Source organism: Gigantopelta aegis, unplaced genomic scaffold, assembly GCF_016097555.1.
Source record: "Gigantopelta aegis isolate Gae_Host unplaced genomic scaffold, Gae_host_genome ctg2025_pilon_pilon, whole genome shotgun sequence".
Classification (NCBI taxonomy): domain Eukaryota; kingdom Metazoa; phylum Mollusca; class Gastropoda; order Neomphalida; family Peltospiridae; genus Gigantopelta; species Gigantopelta aegis.
In genome coordinates, this window is record NW_024532823.1 from 7,986 (window position 1) to 31,303 (window position 23,318).

Consider the following 23,318-nt stretch of genomic DNA (forward strand, 5'->3'; position numbering starts at 1 on the left):
CCCATGAAGAAGTTCTGCAGGTGGCAGTTCTGTAGTGGAATGAGGTGTCACACGATAACAAGCTAAAAATGTGAATAAGCGAGACTTGACATTGCCTTCTAGTTTCTTTAAGGATGACTTAAATGTCTCGAACTGCACTTTCTGCAAGACCATTGGAGCTTGGATGGTATGGTGAACTATGTATATGATGAAAACCACATTGCTTCATATACTCCTTAATTCATGACTAGTGAAAGCTGGTCCATTGTCAGAAACTATTTGTTCTGGGAGACCATGAATAGAGAAAAATTTGTTGTAACGTATGAACTTCAAGCTTGGACTAAGGTCATTAGACAAAAAGTATGTATTTTTGAATAGTAACTTCTGATGAGGTTGAATTAACAATATGAAACTTCAAGCCACTTTGAATAAGCATTGATTAGTACGAAAAAGTATTTACCTAGAAATGGTCCTGCATGGTCAATATGGAGACAACACATAGTTTCTGTGGAAAATTCCCAAAAGTGAAGAGGTGCTTTTTCTGGCACTGGACAATTTAATTGACAGGTATGACAGCCTTGAACTTTTCGTTGAACATCAGAGTCAATACCTGGCCACCATACGAAAGAGCGAGCTAACATTTTCATTTTAGTAATCCCCGGATGGGTTTCATGAAGTTGATTTAGAACAATATCCTGTCCTGCTGATGGAATAACAACATGACAATTTAATAATACACATCTGTCTAAAAACACTCAAATGAGTACCATATAAATATTGGTGGAAACGTTTGACAGCGAAGATGGTAGCTAATGCTTCTTTTTTCTAGTTGAGAGTAGTTACGTTCTGCTGGAGTGAGAGTATGGGAGGCGAATGCTATTGGTTTTTCTGGATCGTCTGGCATCTTATGAGCCACTACAGCTCCAATTCCATATGGGGAAGCATCAGCATATACTAATAATGGTTTCTTACTGTCAAAGTGAACTAACAGTGCAGATGATTGTAGAAGTTCTTTAACTTTGTCAAAAGCAGCTTGTTGGTTCTGAGTCCAATTCCACTTGGTACCTTTACGTAGCAGTAAATGAAGTGGAGATAATGTGGAAGATAAGTTTGGCAGAAATTTGTGATAACAGTTAACGAGACCTAGAAAGGTTCTTAATTCTGTGATATTTGTGGGAGCAGGTGCTTTCTGGATTGCCTGAACTTTAGTAAGTGATGGATGTAATCCTGTGCTGTCAATTATGTGACCTAAATATTCTACTGAAGTGGTGGCAAAGGTGCATTTGGATTGTGCTGGGTAATTCCAGCTGATTGTAGGCGAGACAAAACTTGTTCTAGTTTTTGCATGTAACCTGCTTCACTAGTACCAGAAACTAGAATGTCATCTATGTAAACACAGACTTTAGAAAGCCCTGGAGAAGGTTCTCCATGAGACGTTGAAAAATACTAGGAGCTGTCGAAATTCCAAATAGTAAATGTTCGAACTGAAATAACCCTTTATGAGTATTGATGGTAGTGAACTTTTTGGAATCTTGATCTAGCGGTAACTGTTGATATGCTTTGACTGAGGTCTAACTTTGAAAAAACTTTCCTCCTTGTAATGCAGCAAAAATATCTTCGATTTGTGGTAATGGACAATTATTTGGAGTGAGGACTCTGTTAACAGTGACCTTATCACCACAGAGACGTATCAAGCCATCACGCTTCATGATATAGGAACAATAGGTGCTGCCCATTCAGAATGTTGAACTGGAGTAATGACACCTAATTCTTACAATTGTCTGAGTTCTACTTTCTATCTTATCCTTTAGTCAATAGGGAACAAGTCTGGTTCTGAAAAATTTTGGTGCAGCCTTTGTATTGACATACAATTTAGAAGAGGCATCTTGTAGAAAACCTAGAGAATCAGAAAAACAAAGTATTATATTTATTAATGAGAGAGGATATTGACTGTTCCTGAACTGAGTAGATAGAGTTCCAGTCTATCTTGATCTTATCTAGCCATTTCTCCCGAATAAACTTGGTCCATGGCCTGTACTACTACTAATGAAAGTGTCTGTGAATGACTTTATAACCAACTTGAACGTCGTAGGTTCCCAAAATATGGAGATTTTGACCTGAATAAGTGGTAAGTGTAATGGTTGTAGCTTGTAACTTGTCTGTTGGACTTGCAATGGCCTGAAAGGTTTGTTCACTAATGACTGAAAGTGAGGCACCAGTATCTACCTCGATTTAAAATATCAGTTCCATTGACATTAACTGTAATAACAATAGGTTTAACTTTTCCAGTTAAGGTGGACAATGTGTAAGTGTAAGCTCATTTAGAGTGGTAGGAGGGTCAGAGGTCTGGAAGGGGGCATGCTCTGTAGTTAAGGTACACTAGGTTTCTTTGAATGTCTAGGAGGTCTGTCTTAAGGTTTCAAGGTCCCACCAGAAGAACATCTTGGGGTAGTCTGTTCTTACTCCTGCAGACTTTGGCAATATGTCGAGTCTTACCACAGGCTCTGCATTCTGATGTCTGGAAGCTGCACCACATTAGCTAAATTGATTACCTCCACAGTGGTAACAACTAACATGACATTTTGTATGTAGTACTAGGTGAGGGTCTGCTATGCAGGTGTTGAACTGCTGTAGTGCAGTGGTGTGATGACCTTTTCACAGATCAGCAGCATTTTTAGCAGCAACTTCGACTGAGCTGAGCATGCTCGAAGGCCTTGTCATAAGTTAGTTTTGATTCCTGAAGTAAACGATTTTGTATGCGGATGTCATTAAACACCACACACTAGACGATCTCTGACCATTTCATTCAATTTATCACCGAATTTGCAGTGTTTGCCTAAACGTTTGAGTTCTGCCCACATATGTAGCTACTGGTTTGTTATCTTTTCTCTTTCTGTCCTAGTATTGAATTTGAAACATTGCATAATGACTGAAGGAGTAGGGTTGAAAGTGGAGTATAAGTAGATCTACGAGGTCAGTCTATAATGACTGAAGGAGTAGGGTTGAAGTGAGTACTAAGTAGATCTACGAGGTCAGTGTAGGACTTACTCTCTGGCGTATCGGGTTGTAGTAAGTTTTTGAGCAACTGGAAGGTCGACGGACCGCACACGGTAAGTAAAAAAGCTTTCTTCTTAGCCGGATCCTGGACATCATTTGCTACGAAGTAATATCCTAGTCTTTCGGCATAGGGACGACCAGTTTCTTGGCTTGGGGGTGAATGAGAAATTTTTTCATGGAACTGACATGACTTTACCCTCGTCGCCAATGTTGTAGCCGAGCACACGATGAAAACAACTTTAAAACTGTAACGATCCTTTAAAAAACAGAACTAACGAACAGAACAGAACTGAACTAATAAAAAATATTAGAGCTATATATGATTATACACATATAAGGTTTCAACGGAAATTAGTAAAAAAAGGCCTAACAGAAATAATAACTCAAAAATGAATATTTATAGTTACCATATTAACTAGCTTTAGTACATTTTTTTAATCTCTCATCATCCTATTGTATGGCATTAGGTCTGTGTATTAAGAGGTTAATATTACTATTATGTGATATCATTGACATTAGCTCTCTGTATTGAAAGTTCTATATTATTTTGATTAGATATATTTGAGATTATTTTAATTCTTTCATCATCCTATAGTATTGACATTAGGTTTCTGTATTGAGGGAGGAATATATATTATGTTATATAATTGAGATTACTTATTTTAATCTCTCTCATATCCTATAGTATTAACATTAGGTCTCTGTTATTAAGAGGTCAATATTACTACTATGTTATATAATGGACATTATGTCTCTTATTGAGGTCAATATAACTATTATATTATATAATTGAAATTATTACTTTATTTTTAATCTCTCACATCCCATTATATTGGCATTAGGTCTCTGTATTAAGAGCTAATATTACTATTATTTTATATAATTGACATTAGGTCTCTGTATTGAGAGGAGAATATTACTATTATGCTATATAATTGAGATTACATATTTTGATTCTCTCATCATCCTATGGTATTGACATTAGGTCTCTGTATTAAGAGGTCAATATAATTATTATATTATATAATTAAGATTACTTATTTTAATTCTATCATCATCCTATAGTATTAACATTAGGTCTCTGTATTAAGAGGTCAATATACTAATATGTTTATATAATTGACATTACTTTTTAGCTCTCTCATCATCCTATGGTATTGATTGACATTAAGTCTCTGTTATTGAGAAGTCAATATTACTACTATGTTATATAATTGACATGATGTCTCTTTATTGAGAGGTCAAATATAACTATTATATTATATAATTGAAATTATTTTAATTCTCTCATCATCTATAGTATAGACATTAGGCCTCTGGTATTAAGAGGTCAATATTACTATTATGTTATATAATTGAGATTACTTATAGATCTCATCCCCATAGTATTGCATTATTCTCTGGTTGAGAGGGTGAATATACTATTATGTCATATAATTGAGATTACTTAATAATTCTCTATCATCATTGGTAGTGATATTAGGTCTCTGTATTGAGAGGTGAATATTACTATTTGTTATATTGTTTACATTACTTATTAATTCTCTCATCATCCTATGTTATTGACATTAGGTCTCTGTATTGAGAGAGGAATATTATTATATTTATAATTGAGATTACTTATTTTAATTCTCTCGTCGTCCTATAGTATTGATATAAAGTCTCTGTTTGAGAGGTGAATATTACTATTATCTTATATAATTGAGAGAACTTACTTAATTCTATCATCAATATTGTATTGGCATTAGCTCTCTGTATTGAATGTTCAATATTACTATTATGTTATATTTGAGATTATTTTAATTTTCTCACATCCTATAGTATTGACATTAGGTCTCTGTATTGAGAGGTGAATATTAATATTATGTTATATAATTGAGATACTTATTTAATTCTCTTATCATTCTATAGTACTTGACATTAGGTCTGTATACAGAGATGACTATTATGCTATATTAATTGAGATTACTTATTTTAATTCTCTATCATCCTATAGTATTGACATTAGGTCTTCATATACAGAGGTGAATATTACTGTTGTTATGTTATATAGTTGAGATTATTTATTTAATACTCTAAGTCCTATATTGACATTAGGTTTTTCTATTGAAGGTGAATATTACTATTATATTATATAATTGAGATTACTTTATTTTAATTCTCTTGTTGTCCTATTAGTATTGATATAAAGTCTCTGTATTGAGAGGTGAATATTACTATTATCTTATATAATTGAGAGACTTATTTAATTTTCTCATCATCATATTGTATTGGCATTAGCTCTCTGTATTGAATGTTTAATATTACTATTATGTTATATTGAGATTATTTTATTTTCTCATCTCTATAGTATTGACATTAGTCTCTGTATTGAGAGGAATATTAATATTATGTTATATAATTGAGATTACTTATTTTAATTCTCTTATCATTCCATAGTACTGACATTAGGTCTCCGTATAGAGAGATGAATATTACTATTATGCTATATAATTGACATTACTTATTTTCATTCTCTCATCATCCTATAGTATTGACATTAGGTCTCATATACAGAGGTGAATATTACTGTTATGTTATATAGTTGAGATTATTTATTTTAATACTCTCATCGCCTATATTGACATTAGGTTTTTCTATTGAAGGAGGAATATTACTATTATGTTATATAATTGAGATTATTATTTTAACTCTCTCGTTATCCTATAGTATTGATATTAGGTCTCTGTATTGAGAGGTTAATATTACTATTATGTTATATAATTGAGATTACTTATTTTAATTCTCTCATCATCCTATAGTATTGAGATTAAGTGTTTGTATTGAGAGGTTAATATTACTATTATGGTACACAATTAAGTTTTACTTATTTTAATTCTCTCATCATTTATGGTGTTGACATTAGGTCTCTGTATTGAGAGGTGAATATTACTATTATGTTAGATAATTGAGATTACTTATTTTAATTCTCTCCGTTATCCTATATATTGATATATGGTCTCTGTATTAAGAGTTAAGATATTACTATTATGTTATATAATTGACATTAGCTCTCTGTATTGAGAGGTCAATGTTACTATTATGTTATGTTTGAGATATTTGAATTCTTCATCATCATCCTATAGTATGACATTGGGTTTCTGTATTGAGAGGTGAATATTACCATTATGTAAATATATTGAGATTACTTATTGGAATTCTCTCATCATCCTATAGTATTGATATTAGGTCTCTGTATTGAGAGGTGAATATTACTATTATGTTATATAATTGAGATTACTTTATTAATTCTCTCGTTATCCTATAGTATTGATATTAGGTCTCTGTATTAAGAGGTTAATATTACTATTATGTTATATAATTGACATTAGCTCTCTGTATTGAGAGGTCAATATTACTATATGTTATATAATTGAGATTATTTTAATTCTCTCATCATCCTATAGTATTGACATTTGGCCTCTGTATTACGAGGTCAGTATTACTATTACGTTATAAATTGAGATTACTTATATTAATTATCTTGGCATCCTATAGTGTTGACATTACTTCTCTGTGTTGATATGTGAATATTACTATTACATTATATAATTGAGGTTACTTGTTTTAATTCTCTCATCATCCTATTGTATTAGCATTAGGTCTGTGTATTAAGAGGTTAATATTACTATAATGTTATATAATTGCTATTATGTCTCTTTATTGAGAGGTCGATATTACTATTATGTTATATAATTGAGATTATTTTAAATCTCTCATCATCCTATAGTATTGACATTGGGTTTCTCTATTGAGGGAGGAATATTACTATTATGTTATAGAATTGACATTACTTATTGTTATTCTCTCATCACACTACAGTATTAACGTCAGGTCTCTGTATAATATTACTATTATGTTATATAATTATGATTACTTTTTTTACTTCTTTCAACATCCTATAATATTGACATTAGGTCTCTGAATTGAGGAAAGAATATTACTATTATGATATATAATTGTGATTACTTATTTTTAATTCTCCTATCATCCAATGGTATTGACATTAGGTCTCTGTATTGAGGAAAGAATATTACTATTATGATATATAATGGAGATTACTTATTTTAATTCTCTCATCATCCTATTGTATTGATATTAGGTCTCTGTATTAAGAGGTCAATATTACTATTATGTTATATAGTTGAGATATATGTTATTTTAATTCTCTCATCATACTACAGTATTGATATTAGATCTATGTATTGAGAGATAATGGAATATTACTATTATGTTATATACTTATGATTATTTAAATTAATTCTCTCATCATACTATAGTATTGATATTAGGTCTCTGTATTGACAGGTGAGTATTACTATTATGTTATATAAATTGAGATTACATATTTTAAAATCAATTGTCATATGTATAGTATTGATATTAGGTCTCTGTATTGAGAGGTGATTATTACTATACGTTATTTAATTGAGATTACTTATTTTAATTCTCTCATCATACTATAATATTGAAATTAGGTCTCTGTATTGAGTCGTGAATATTACTATTATGTTATATAATTGAGATATATATTTTAATTCTCTCATCATCTTATAGTATTGACATTAATTCTTTGTATTGAGAGGTGAATATTACTATTATGTTATATATGAGATTACTTATTTTTAATCTCTCATCATCCTATTGTTTTGGCATTAGGTCTCTGTATTAATAGGCTAATATTACTATTATTTATATAATTGACATTAGGTTTCTATATTAAGAGGTGAATACTACTATTATGTTATATAATTAAGATTACTTATTTTTAATTCTCTCATCATCCTATAGTATTAACATTAGTCTATGTATTAAGAGGTCAATATTACTACTATATTATATAATTGACATTATGTCTCTTATTGAGTGGTCAATATAACTATTATATTATATAATTGAGATTATTTTAATTCTCTCATCATCCTATAGTATAGACATTAGGCCTCTGTATTAAGAGGTCAATATTACTATTATGTTATATAATTGTAAAGTAATTTGTTTTGCTTTCTTTACATTGTAGCTTTATATTGTGTGCTAATAATAAATACTCTTAATGTTTTATTTACTGATTGATTATGGCAACTACTCTTTAATGTTTTATTTACTGATTGATTATGGCAACTAGACCACAAACTAATTGAAAATCGCTTACTGAACTAATTTATCCACTGTTCATGTTGATATTATTGTATAAAGATCTTTTAGGGCATTGGATGTTGCATGCAAAGAATGACAATGTATATTACAAGCAGTGGGATGTACTGTGAACGACAGTGTTTCATCAATTTTATTAATATATTGTATACAAATGGGACTTGTTAACAAAGAAACTGGAATAGCTTTATTTTAATAATAAAAAAATTAAGCATATTATATTTGTTATTAGAGTCATGTATGATTCATATGGCTAGTTGTTATCAAGGAAACATGATTAAGTAATGATGAAAGAAACTGTTGGTATGTTGTCTTTAAGATATTCTTGTGAAGTTATCAACATCTAACTCGCAAAGGTGATAATTGTGTTTTAAGATATTAAAGTTCTAATGTAAAGCAAAAGGACACAGCTCTGACTCTAACTTTGTAATGGAATGTGATAATGAGAATAAGAAAACACACAGCTTTCTTTATTTCTGGCATATATGAAACGATGAGCAAATTCTGTGTTCACTTCTTTGATCACTACCAAATAAGAAACATTATGGCTGCAGCTTTTAGTAACAACTTCTTTATTGAGAAATCTTCTCGGGCTAAAAGACGAAAAACGTCCTACATCATCGTCAATTCGTAAAGCATCAAAGTGTCCCTTAACGACTTTTGAATGTACAATCGACTAATCCTTTTGTTTAACATAATGTATAATGACTTTCATATGAAGGAAACAGTTCATCTAGATCTGATACGGACAAGACAATAACACCACCCAGTGATAATGACAATGAGAGAACTCCAACCGCTAAACGTCCTCGAATATCTTTTAAGCGTCCCTTAGCATGACTTTTTTTTGAATTCTCATTTCTTGGACTAAAAGATTAGAAAAACAACTTCTTATTGTCTCTACATCATAATCAATTCGTAAAGCACCAAAGCATGACTTTTGAATCTGAAGGTACAATCGACTAATCCTTTTGTTTAACTATAATGAAGGAAACAGTTCATCTAGATCTGATACGGACAAGACAATAACACCATCTAGTGATAACGACAGTGAGACAACTCCAACCGCTAAACGTCCTTGAATATTACAAATGATCAAAAAGTTCATCTGGAAAGCAGCTTTGCCTTCTTTAGTAGCAGACTCTATTCCTAAGCTCCAAACGTATTCATATAATACATCAGAGTTAAGTTTATAGATATAAAGAGCAATCTTTAACAAATTGAAGTTGCCTATAATAATAACAAAAACAAGTGATTATAATACTATATACCTGAAACAGTCTATATTTAATAATACTACAATAATACTACAAACTTTCTTTAAGAACAACTCAACTCAAAAGGTAATACACTGAGAAAGTGAATGAAGAAACTCTACTTATATAGCCAAAAAAATGATGACACAGCAATTACACTCAGCAAATGATAAGATGACAATAACAGATGGATATCATTAAGTCATATGCTAATAAATAAACACTATGAAATAATAATAAACACTATGAAACCTACAAGCAGTTTTAGGTCATACTTTGGACAATTTATTTATGCAGAGTCTATATTTAGTAATAAGAGAATATACCAATCATCACTTATCAAGTGGCAATGTAATTTATCACTATAAACAAAATCAATCATCACCATCATTATTATATGGTCAAATTATTTATTTTAAAACAGAAACTGTTTTTTATGTTGACATGTGTGGACATGCATGATATGCATTACTTAATAAAGAATATATCAATAATGTTCGACAAAACACATATACTTAGTTATAAAATATAAATATTACACTGACAAATGCTTTGACAAAAAAGCTTAAGACAAAATTCAAAGCAAGTGTACATATCCATATTTCTAGTCATTGTAATATTAATAATTTTATCAGAGAATTGTGGATTAAATAGGTCTGCAGATCAAATGAAACACACCCCAGTTGTCAACTATTATAAATATTAATTTTAAGGCTTTAAGAAAATATCTTTATAAGTATTTTGTACATTTTAAATAGAAAATACATAATTAATTATCAATATTAAGGTATGTAACAGATACTGTTGATTAAATAATAGTATGGAATACCGTGAACATTATTAATTGTAAATCAAATTAAACTTGTTTATAGTCTAGTTTGGTTTCTAATTTCTTAGTGTCAGCCACTTTACGAACAGCCTTCATGAAATCTTTCATTAACAACATAATCACGTTCAGCACGAATAGCAAACATTCCTAACAGGAAATATTTAGAATAAACATAAAATAAAGAAATAAAATTATAATTTATAGAGTCAATGTCAAATTTTTGTTTTGGAACTAAAGAATTACCAAAAGCTATCGTGAACAGACAGACACAAGCATCAAATCAAGTCAGTCAATAGCTTCAATAGTTTATGTGCTTTGTTTACCCATATTTTAATTATTCATACAAAAACAAATGTACTAGACAATCAAACTGTAATTTATCACATGATACAAAAATTATAAGACACACCAAAATACCAGGCAATAAAAATACTATAATTCCTTTTCCAACTTGGCATGCTTGACTATGTTCCTCTATGTAGACTTTCTCTTTAGAAAGTATCTATTCTGTGACATTTTACTACACAAAACTATGCATATATGTTAGTGTACATACCTGCTTCAGTGCAAACATTTCTAAGATCGGCACCATTAAAATCCTCAGAGAGTTTGACAACTCCTTCATAATCTACACATGATATTCAAGTAACATAACTATTATGATCAATAGTATACAACTTACCTACTTCTCCCATTTTAGTAATAGGAGCAGCATGGATCTTAAGAATATCTAGTCTGGCTTGTTCATTAGGAAGAGGAATCTCTACATAATAAATACTATATACATACTATATACATGAATATCATCATATACCTATTTTCTATCTAATCGTCCAGGTCGAAGGAGGGCGGGGTCAAGGACATCAGGTCTATTAGTTGCCATTATCATTTTAACCTGAGTACATGCACATATACATGTATATTTTTCATGTATTGTATATACCTGTCCAAGAGTATCAAAGCCATCCATTTGATTCAATAATTCCATCAAAGTTCTCTGAATTTCACGATCAGCAGATGTTCCCCCTCAGAAAACCGTTTACCTCCTAAAAAAAGAGAAAGTATAAGCATGCAGAATGAAATGTTAAAATCTTTGAAAATGTCAATAACACATGTAAGAACAATACATAATAAGTAAATATTGTAAGTATTGAATAGGACAATGTACTCACCAATGGCATCAATTTCATCCATAAATATAATACAAGGTTGATGGTCTTTTGCATAAGCTATGTATAAAAAGACATTAAAAACATCTATTAGTTAGCACAGACAGCTTTATTTAATATATCACAATTTTCACATCACATTTACATGATCTTTAGAATCCACTATATTACTAATTTAGTAGTAATTATAGCTAAATACAAAATATAGGACACAATAGACAATGAAATCCTCAGATTTACTTATTTACCAAACATTTCTCTTATAAGACGAGCACTCTCTCCAATGTATTTATCAACAATAGCACTAGATACCACCTTCAAAAAATTAGCGTCTAACTGCTTAGCTACTGCACGAGCTAACAAAGTCTTTCCTGTCCCTATAATATGAAGAGTTAAATGATACTATGCTATCTATTGATTTGTATTATTACCAGGTGGTCCATAGAGAAGACAACCTTTAGGAGAGTTAATCCCTACTCGTTGAAACAATTCAGGATTCATTAAAGGTAACTCAATAACCTGTATATAGTATAGAGTTGTTAATATTTGGTAATGATGGATTTGCTTTCTCAAAATGAAAAGTATATTTAATATTCCTAATTAATAAGGATCTTACCTCTCTTAGTTCTCGTATCTGTTCACTGAGTCCACCCACAGATGCATATGAGACATCACCAGGATCCTCTGCTGTCATATTATAAACCAGAGGATCTACTTCACGAGGTAACTGCCGCATAATGGTCAATGTGGTCATATCTAGAGCTACACGAGATCCTTGTTTTTAGCTTGCTTTTATCAACCTAGTACAACATTAATATGAACATATTACATTTAAATAAGAGTGACATTATTATGTAGTGAGTGTGAATCTTATCAACTGAGTATAGCATGAGCTCCTCCTACATTACATATGACATTACACTGTATGGACTATTTACATAAATTAAATGAGTACTAAATAAAAAGTACTTCTTTCTATTATTATTAATTACAATATACCACCTGGTAATTATAGAAACTAGTAAAATAGTAATACAAACATAGAGGTAAACTTTAATTCATTGATATCAATAATACATCATGTAAATTTGAACAGTTTATGTTTTATGCATGTCACACTGAACTGTGTATGTTTTTGTGTGTGTGAGAAGGTGAATGTTTACCTGACGACGACAGCCCACAACATAACGAGGTCCATTAGAAGCCTTTACAATAACTATAGCAAATAAAAAATTAACATTAAAAATGTAGAATGTTTCCTCATAATAACTGAATTACAACATTAACCAAACTATTTAGAATAATAATAAGCTATTACTAACTTATTAATTAATTATAATAACCTGGGACATAATTTACAGGTTAGTTTTATGGATTTAACAGACTAATAACTTTATTAGTATATAAAGAAACTTTGTTAGTGTTAGTTTAAATAATGAGCAAGATAAATATTTGAAAAATGGTCCTAATATACTGCATCAATGATGATTTTATTTTGGATGTCTTCCTAATACATATAGTTAAAAGAATGCTAAATGTTTTCAGACTGCTCATCACTTTATCTAGCTACGTCTTAAATCATAGCACTAACAGATTGAACTATTAAATTAACTGGTTACTATTGCAGTCAGTATACAAACTTGGATTTTTTTTAAAGCAGAGATAAATTTTTGAACTGGTCAAAAGTATTCATCCAGGTCATTCATCATGAGCAGTGAACAATTTTATTCAATATCACAATAATGTGTGACATGGACAACATCTATTAGAAATGATCATTAACTTGTGACTTGTTGTTAAGGTAAGTTTCATTTTAAACTGCCTTCTAGCAAATATCATGTTAAATCTTATCATTTATAGTGACATTCTGTCAGAAACTTTGTTACAAGAATTGTCAATAAATGATAATCTATTTTACATTCATAATTTATAGCCCATAACCATAAAATAATGACCTTTAATAACTATTAAGTGTTTTTTGAGTTAAATTAAAGTACATTTATCAGCATACAACAGAGAGATAGACAAACTTTGTACTATAACCTGTTATAATGCAGAGGTAACATAGATCTAACATTCTCAAGAAAGTATATATATCAAACAGTAACATTACTTACATTTCTCTTCTGTAAGTTGTCGAAGGACTTCACCAACAATTTGACCTACTCCACTCTGTAAAGACTTTAAATCCTCTTCACTTTTTATCAAAATCTTTAGAAAGTTCTCTCAATTCTTCACGCACTACAGACAACAATAGAATACTTTCCATAAAAACAATATAATATAAAAAGGACATACACAATACATTACAGCACCTTTCTGAGAGGTGTGGTCTTGACAACAACATAGCACTCAAATTTGCTTCATGAAGTATTGTTGTCAAGATCAATTGTCCTATATAACTATGCCATTTTACAGTAAATCATAAAAGTTAGACAGTTAACAAAGAGACTGTAAAATGCTAAAAGACCGAGAACAAACAAGTTAGATTTGGTTGAACTCAAATCTATCTAGTTTAAAACAAGCTCTGAAAATAAACCAAGCCATATTCATTATGTAGTGTCACCGTAAATGCTAACAAAATTCAGTGATTGTCATATGAGTCAATGGTCAACATATATAACTCAATTTAAAACAAAACAACAATTGTAATATCATTTTATAATTTTAAGACACATAATGTTACAGTAATATCTTGTGTGTAGAAGGTCAAAGAAGTTATGGAAGAGTATAAAAACTACAAACATGACAAGTCACACTTATCATATAGTGCTCATAATAGAGGTTAATAAAGTTCATTAATTGTCAAGCGTGTCAGATTGTTGAAGGATAAAATTGGCAGTTTAATTTTATTTGTCACTTTAAATAGTCATGTATATATAATAGTAGAGTAAAACTATGTAAGTACAAGTATATTTATATCATGTGGTTAAAGATAACTAAAATGGTACTTGGTGAGTAAAGATTTGACAAGTTATATTTTGTCAAGCAATACAAGGGTATGGTACAAAACTCTACCAAATTCTTGTTTTGTGGTATCAAAGTCAATTTGATGTAGGTAGATATATACAGTATGTTCTTTACAATGTTCATGTCATACTTTTCTTTAGTTTGGCATCCAGCTCTTTGTGTTCAATTAACTTCTTTCTGTAATCTTCTAGAGCTTTCTGTCTTCTTTGGTCTTCAGTAACGATTTGTGATGTCCCTGAACTCGCCATATTTTTAATATACTTACTCAATACAACTTGAACTCGTGTAAAAATGGAGGGCAAAGCGAGGGGCGGGTTTAATATTTTAACCCTTTGTTGCCTAGTAATGAACAACTGATTGGGCGGAGCTTACAGTTGAAAGTCACAAGAATAAGAGTTCTTGCTCCATTATAAGAATTTTAAGGTCATTATATAATAGATTATTCTTGAGACCTTGTTAAGGAAAACGAGATTAAATCTATTACGAAAGATTTGCAACCTTTAAAACTCAGGTAGGTGGAGCTTTAAATGATACTATATTTAATGTACAAAATATGGTACACATTGTATGTTAAATAATTTTTTGCTGTTTTTTGAGGCCCAATATCTGAAATTACTTGTCCTGTATCTTGTATACTGTTATTGAAGAGCACTGACATTGGATTGGTAAGCAACATATCTAGTCTCAAAGCCAGACGTTCTACAAGGGGAGGGATTGTGTTTGGACAAATTCACATTCAAAGCTGGCATTCTGCACTAATTTTGTGCAGACCAATCAAATTACTTGTGTCATATGATTACACGGGACCATGCCTGCAAGTTATAGCCTCAGTAGTAATTCTATTGAAGAGCTCACAAATTAATTCTTTAACTGTCTGAGACAAAGATGATGACAGATTTTTCCTCTTGGATAATTTCTCAAACGCACACTCACAAACTAGACAAGAGTAACATTTCAACTGTCAAGGCGTTAAAACAAAGTACCATAACAGGAAGTCATGGATCTTAAACTATAATAACATTCATAGTTGCTCAGCTTTGAATGCAAGTTGTCCAGATGTTCCCTCTCCTTGAAGAACGTCTGGCTTCAAGATTACATATGATCTTGTTTATACACCTATGAGTATTGTTTAACGTAGGTGTGTATGTTTACTAAAGTTGTCTGTTACTATTTTAACCTAATATTTGATCTATTTACATAATCCTGTATTTGATTCTATGTTTCTATTATTTTCTGTATAGGAATACTTGTTGTAATGACAACTATAACTAAACCTACATCACCTCATGTCCCCAATTCAGAGCAACCGAAAGTCAACTTTAATCCACAAGCTGAAGATTGTTATTTTTACTTTTATTCAAAGTGTACTAAGGTATAACAGACACACATGTTACCTCATAAGAAAATTATTTACTACCTAATATGCTAGGCAGTCTCTCTATGTAACTGTTATCTTACAAGTTATTATATAATAAATGATGATGTATATTTTTCTATTAGTTAAATAGTTTGTATATAATGATAACAAAGACAAATTGAGCATTGTTTCCACCTGTAAGCAGTATTTAGCACTATAGGTGTCCTTTTTTGATATAAAAGTATCATACTGACAATACATTATATCATACTGACATTATATTGTGTTAATATTTTCTTTGTCACATTTAGAGTGATAAGTGTCAGTTTAGGCACTGCTCAGCAGCTCTTGGTAATGAGGAGGTTGTGTCAACTTTGGAAGGATGGCAAATGTACTCGACCAGTGTGTGCATTTAGACATTCTCAATCTAACAGGTAAAAGTTGTTAATATGGAATAATATGAAATGATATGAACTATATATTGTTCATTCTTAGACAACGCTCTGCTATACCTTGTTACTGGGGAAAATCAACCTGGAGGATGTCGTAAGAATCACTGTCCTTTCAAACACTTCAAACCACGCCTCTTCCAGCCCTCAATAGTTGATCGAATACAACAGTGTCAGCAGATTGGTAAGCAAAGCACTTAATTTAAATATAGTACTACTATTCTGCTCTTATAGCTTCCTTCGAGAAAATAGCAGCCATTAAAGTTAAGTCTCTTGATGAAATTAAAGAGCACAAGTCAATTATTCAACAAACCAATCAGTCAACACCTACCACTTCCACTTTTAAACTAAATGACATCATACCTCCTGCTAATGATAAATCACCCAAAGAAAAACACACTTCCTTCTCTACCTCTTGTCCCTCTTCCCATACAGACTCCTCAGTTAACTAAGAATGTAGAGTCAAAGATAACATCTGTGATGAGTAGCGAGAGTCATTCCATTCGAATTGACTCATCTCATTGTCATAACGGAGCTAATTACAGTATTGCTGAATTTAGTTTTCAAGTGTCTCCAACTAAAGGTTTACTTACCAAATTATCTATGTATCAGACTATGAGTACTTGTACATAGCAGCATATACCATATTAATTAATTATTTATCGGGTAATTTAGTGATTTTTTGTTAATTTTTCAGCAAATAACATGTCATTATCTTTCAATAGAAAAACCTCAAATGGAAAATCCAATTTCCTACCAAAATAATGAACGCAAAAGAAAGAAAATTTCAATACGTCGGCCATCTTCAGTAACTACTTCAACATCCTCTGTTCTCACAACCAGCACCCTCTCCTCCACTCACTCTACACAATCAGATATTGCAACATCTACTTCTCTCACTTTTTCCACTGTCACATTACCTACTAGTGCAACTGATGATGATATTTTAGATGAGTTACAAAGTCCATCTCCTAAAGTTAGGAAAGAAATGGAGGAGAAAGAAGATGCTATTAAAAATTTGGCCATGATGACAGCTGAAATGTAAGTGATATCAGTTATATCAGTACAGAAACGAGGCTATTTTATTATAATAGTTGTTAACAGCTCTACCATGTGTGGATAGTACATGTTCATGTTTTGACAAATGTTTGGACAATACATGTACATTATATATATATAGTAACAGTGATAACCTTTTATTATCTCACTCTATCTCCTTTCCTTCCCTCCTCTCTCTCTCTCTTTCTCTATCTCTCTCTCTCCCTCTATCTATCTCCCTTTCCCTCTCCCTCTATCTATCTCTCTCCTTTCCCTCTCTCTCTCTCTCTCTCCCTCTATCTCTCTTCTTCCCCTTCCCTCTCTCTCTCTTCTCTCCCTTCCCCTCCCTATCTCTCTCTTCTCTTCTCTTTCCCTCTCTCTCTCCTCTATCTATCTCCCTTCCCTATATCTTCTCTTTCTCTCTCTCTCTCTCTCTCTCTCTCTCTCTCTCTCTCTCCTCTTCTCTCTCTCAGTCAATCAGAGTTGGAGGCACAACAAGAGCATCGTGACTCTTACTAATGGAAGATGATGTCATCGATGAGTTGTTTGGTACTAATGATAATGTTCATTCACATGATGACCCTTTAGTGATTCTCACAATGATGATGACCTTGTATTGGAACTAGAAGAATTTGCTAATAGTTAATAATTGACTGATCCTTAATAATAATCTTTTAATATAGTTTCCTAAAAGATACGGTATTAACCTAATACAACGTATAAATTCAATATTTCATTTCCGGTGTTGTTCTAGTCGTTATAAAGAGAAGTGTTCAGCCAGTCAGTATAAAAGAGAGCGAAAGAGAAGATGAGTTCTGGACAGACGAGTCTAGAGCAAATGGTAAGAACAGGACTAAATCAAAAATAAGAGTCTATCATAAACTATCTGTAATCAGTTATTAGTTGGTATTGACACAGTTGTATGTTGTTATATTTAGTACGTGAATAGCATGTCATTTAGTAAGTTAGTAGTGATGTAGTTGTACACCATATCTGTTTACATAACTTTTCTATGAACAGAAGGATGTGTGTATGTGTTACTCTTTTTTCTATTGTTAGTTAGGTGTATACAAATGGGTAGTGGATGATGTTTTGAAAAATGTGGAGAAGATTTTTCTAAATGAGGGTGTTGACACACAAGTGTTAGAGGATTTGAAACAGGTATATGAGGACACACAATAATTTTACTTTGTCAATATATCTTGCTTCATTAACGAAAAGCTGCCATATTATGACGGTGCATAAATCAAGTATTTTGTCTATCAGTAATAACAGTAGTAGACATATTGAGCATTTACATCTTTTCTCTACAACTTGTTGGACCAATAGAAGGTTACATATGTAATATGTAGTACAGTATATGTATATATACTGTCCCCAACTCTAACCCTGAGTGGCTCATAGCTTTTAACAACTCACACACATTTAATTATATAGTTGTTGTTACATGAACTCTGTCCTTATTTAGTTATGGGAGAGTAAACTAGTTCAAAGTGGAGCATTAAGTCGTCCTGTCAAAAATGTTGTAGATCATCATTCATCTAAAGATCAAACATCAGAAAAACACAAAGGCTCAACAACAACAACAACAATCTAGAGCACATGTAAGTACATGTAGACTGTGTATACATTAATTTGTTATATTTGGGTATTTTGAACATTATGGTCATGTTTGGAACCTCCTAATAATGTACACAATTGGGATAAATGTTTACAAAGAGGTGTCCTTACATCAGAGATTATATTAAACTATTCACATATTGTGTTTTGTTGATAACTTATTTTAGTATTTGCTTTTTGTTTATAAAGGAATTACCAATCAACTTACGATTAAATAAAATATCATTAGATTGTACATGTAATTTAAGAAATAGTTTCTGTTATTTAATGATATTGATTTTGTTATAAGGAAAGCTTTTTTGTTATTTTTAAAGTAATTGTAATTTTAACAGAAGTTATGGAGCTGTTCAAATACATTTTTCTTAGTTACAAACTCTCAGAAACTTCAATCAGAGCACTCACAGTAGAACAAATTGTAATTATAGGTGTGTGTGTGTGTGTGTGTGTGTGTGTGTGTGTGTGTGTGTGTGTGTGTGTGTTAGTGGTCAAAGTTGAAAGTCGCACACAATAATAAAATAAAAAATAGACGTAGAAGTGAGCATCCAAGGATATGTAGATATTTACATAGTTCAAAACAATTACCTGACACACTAAGGATGTCGGGTGTGAAAATTGTTATTCTTCATGAACCCCTAGTGGAATAAATTAGACACATTTACTATCCATTGTTAGAAGTAATTAACATTATGATAATTGATTGAGACAATGTAAACTGTCTATTAGTAGAATGCAGAGGTGTCTATTCTATTACAAAGTATTGTACATGATGTATTGAGAAAGGACATATAGGCTTTATTTTGTCAGGACAGCCAATGTTATAAGTTGTAACAAACACTTTATACAATACAACAAACAGCATAGTCAATAGCAACAGCTAATCAATTAACCATTATTAATTATCAATTAATTAGATGACACCACCCATTTTAATTAAACTGTTAATAAAAAAACAGCAATGGAATATGCTCTTTTAAATTATTAGTGAATTCTTTGTTTTTATACTTCCAGATCTAGTTTTTTTACATAGGATCAAGAAGGCTTTATGGAATGTTGAGCCTTATTTTGCGCTTAAGGCTTTAAAAGGCCAATGTGGCATCAAAACTTAGCATACCCAGGAAACCTCGTATGACAAAAACTTGTTTGCTTTGACATAATACTTCATTTGACCAACCACAAACCTTGTTATGTAGCTGTACCATCATAGTAGACATAGTTAAGCTATACCTGAATTTTAAAGAAACATGGTAGCATTGCTTTAGAGCACAAATATACATCTGATCATCAAAGCAGTTCAATATTGTAAGGACATTTAGTGAATTTCTATCTGTCAATTGCAATGACTTTTATATGATTAGATTACCAAAGATTAGTTTAATAAATGCAGAAAAATTAAAGCTTGGCAGACAAAAGCTCAAGGAATTATGGGCAAAAACACTTACCTTGAAGCCTATGTGACAAATTCGTGACTTCCATTTATTAATTGAGACAGTGATATCTTGAAGTCATGACAACTATCCTCTAAAGGTTAACAGCAACAAAATCACAAATTGATGTTCTAGATGTCCTAAACAGAGATCTCATTAGCAGACACAATAAAACAAAATAGAATTCTCACCTTCTAGACTATTATAGTGAAAAGTAATATTTCCAATGTTACAATGATCGTCACAAAATATGTTTGATGGTAGCTAGAGGACACATACCTGTACAGTACCTAACTACAAAGTGTTAATAAAAAGGTACAAGATGAGAAATGGCTTGTTTTTAGAATGTCTTCTAAATTTCTATGCAAATAATTCACATATAAGTTGATAAAATATTCCATTCCTAACTTAGTGTCACCTTTATAGAGAGCAATTTGCTGACAGTCATGGAGGTTACATTGTACATAGTATCTATATTAAATAAATAATGTGTCTAAATCAGCCTTATATCAGGAAAGAACAATTTTGTTATGGCATGTCTTAAACAAAGATTCAATAAAATATATCATTTAACACTTCATGCTGTTTTGTTGTTGATCAATATAGTTACATTGCTAGCCTTTTACATGTTAGAATTTGTTTAATTAGGCTAACATGTTAAATATACAAAATTAAATGCCTATTAATTTTTAATAAGGACTGATAGTTATTAAATACTGGAATTTGAACTGATAAATTTATTATATATAATTTATTATTGTGCTATGTATTAACTATGTCAATTTTTTGTTATTTCCATAGCAACCAGCACTTCCAGCACACCATCATCATCAGCATCAGTTATTCAACAAGCTCCTCCTAGACTCTCCTCTCAACAAAACACACCTAGTACATCTGGCTCCACTCCTCAATTAACTCTTCCTCACCACTGATTGATGCTACACAGTTAACGCTACCTCAGGCTAAGTCTCATTCCACTACTACTGGGACACATTCTCAAACTCAAAGTCAAACTACACCATCCCAGACTCAGACTCACGTTTTAACAGGGACGGGAACTCAACCTGTCATTGATGTGGCAGCATAGCACAACAACAACTGTTTTATACTCTGCCATGACTGGTGGAGCAGCTGGAATACAACCTTTAATGGTAATAATTAATTGTATTTCATATCTTTGCTAACAGTGAAAAAGTATGATTGCAAAATATTTTAATATGATTGGGAAAATATTGTAGGTACAATGTATTATGCCAACATTAGTTTATTTATCCTAATACATTTTAGTAAATATCTAGATAAAACAGAACAATATTTAAACTGACAATATATCATGCAGTGTAGTAGAGATATGTATGTTTTTTAATAAAAAAATAGTTATTCTGTTTTGTATTTAAAGTATCTATTTAGAATAAATTCATCTCTACTTCTCTGCTTTTCTTTAGATTCCAAATGCTCCTATCTCTTTAATTCAACACGGTGGTATTCCTTATGCTGCTGTACCTACTGCTACTGGTATTTCAATATGTACCAATTACCCTCATCTTCAAAAACACTATCAGCACAACAACAGCAAAAAAAAACAACAAACCAGTCAACAATCACAGGTAATTACTATATATCAGGACTATTATTGTCAGGACTGGGGTCATAAACATGAAATCAAATATAACTAAAAATATGAAGTCAACAAAATTGTCAAATACAAATATACATTGCTACCTTAAGCAATCTGATTGGTTGGATAGGTCTTAGTTACTCCCCTTCATTGCTATACTGTAGTTATTTTGAAATGGTTAGTGTCAGTGACCAATTGGAATTGTATTGTTTAGAACCAAATGAATCTAAGTAACAAAGTGGATATGTATCATACTTCAGCCATTGGCTCAAGGGTTTAGTTCCCTATGTCTTATACAAAAATGATATTTACTGATTTTCAATGTATAGGAGAGCTCTAATAGAAGAAATATACCTCAATCAGATGGTCCACTACCTTTGCCAACAGTCACACCTACTAATTTATCCTTACTCAATGATAAAGATAGATGTCAACATAAGTCGATTCCTCAACTGGATGGTCTCAGGATGGAAGTAGTAGTGAAGATCTGAAGAATCTTCAGATAGTGATGCTGATGATTTAGAAGATGAAGGGGTAAAGAACAGCTGTCTCTCTTCCTTCTATCTCTCTGTCTCTCTCTCTCTCTCTCTCTCAACACACACACACACACACACACAACACTCTCCTTGCCTCTCTCTCTCTCACACACCCTTTCTTTTTGCCACTAAATATGCATCAGTTCCATAAACAGTCTTTGAAATATATTTTGTAATTTTATTCTATTTTTAAACTTAATATGGTTGATTCCTTTATAAGGTCATGTTACTTATAACTATAGTAAATGGTAAAATATCCTTTACTATGTAATCTAATATAGATAAGCTGTCATGTTACTTATAACTATAGTAAATGGTAAATACCCTCTTACTAGTAATCTAATATAGATAAGCTGGTTGAACATTTTATTACCAAAGATTTAAAAGAATTTAATCTATTCATATAAATTAATAAGGACATACTTTAAGGAATGCCCTCAATTTTAGCATATTATGTCTACAATGTGGCTGAGTTGTATAAAATGTCATGACACTATATTGGATTAAGTTTTTTTGTCTTTTTTTATGGTCTGAATACATAGACTGTGTTTGTGTTGAGAATAGCTTCAGTTTAATGAAATTTCAATTATGACAACATTTGTCAATAGGTGTTGTGTCTTAGTTGCTGACATTTTTCGTGATTTGTACTGAAGCTTTTTACAGCTATCTCTCTTAATCTGTTATACTTTTACTATTGAAGGTATTTTCGATAGTTTCTGAACTTTTTCTAGAGAATGCTTGCATAAGCATTCATTAATAATACGCAAAGGTATGCATGATATCAAGTCATGAATAACACCATCTACTTTATATAGGGATTTCA

The 23,318-nt window shown here is 31.3% G+C and overlaps 1 protein-coding gene across 1 annotated transcript; it reads right to left on the bottom strand.

Moving 5' to 3' along the window:
* Window positions 1–10,341: 10,341 nt before the first annotated feature.
* LOC121391266 (26S proteasome regulatory subunit 10B-like) lies at window positions 10,342–14,701 on the bottom strand. The gene is given in 16 exon segments (XM_041522953.1): window positions 10,342–10,416; window positions 10,418–10,461; window positions 10,871–10,942; window positions 10,997–11,081; window positions 11,132–11,209; window positions 11,258–11,338; window positions 11,341–11,360; window positions 11,487–11,543; window positions 11,732–11,860; window positions 11,915–12,002; window positions 12,100–12,264; window positions 12,266–12,283; window positions 12,647–12,699; window positions 13,601–13,685; window positions 13,687–13,724; window positions 14,584–14,701. Coding segments are annotated over 16 exon segments (1,206 nt in total).
* Window positions 14,702–23,318: the final 8,617 nt, after the last annotated feature.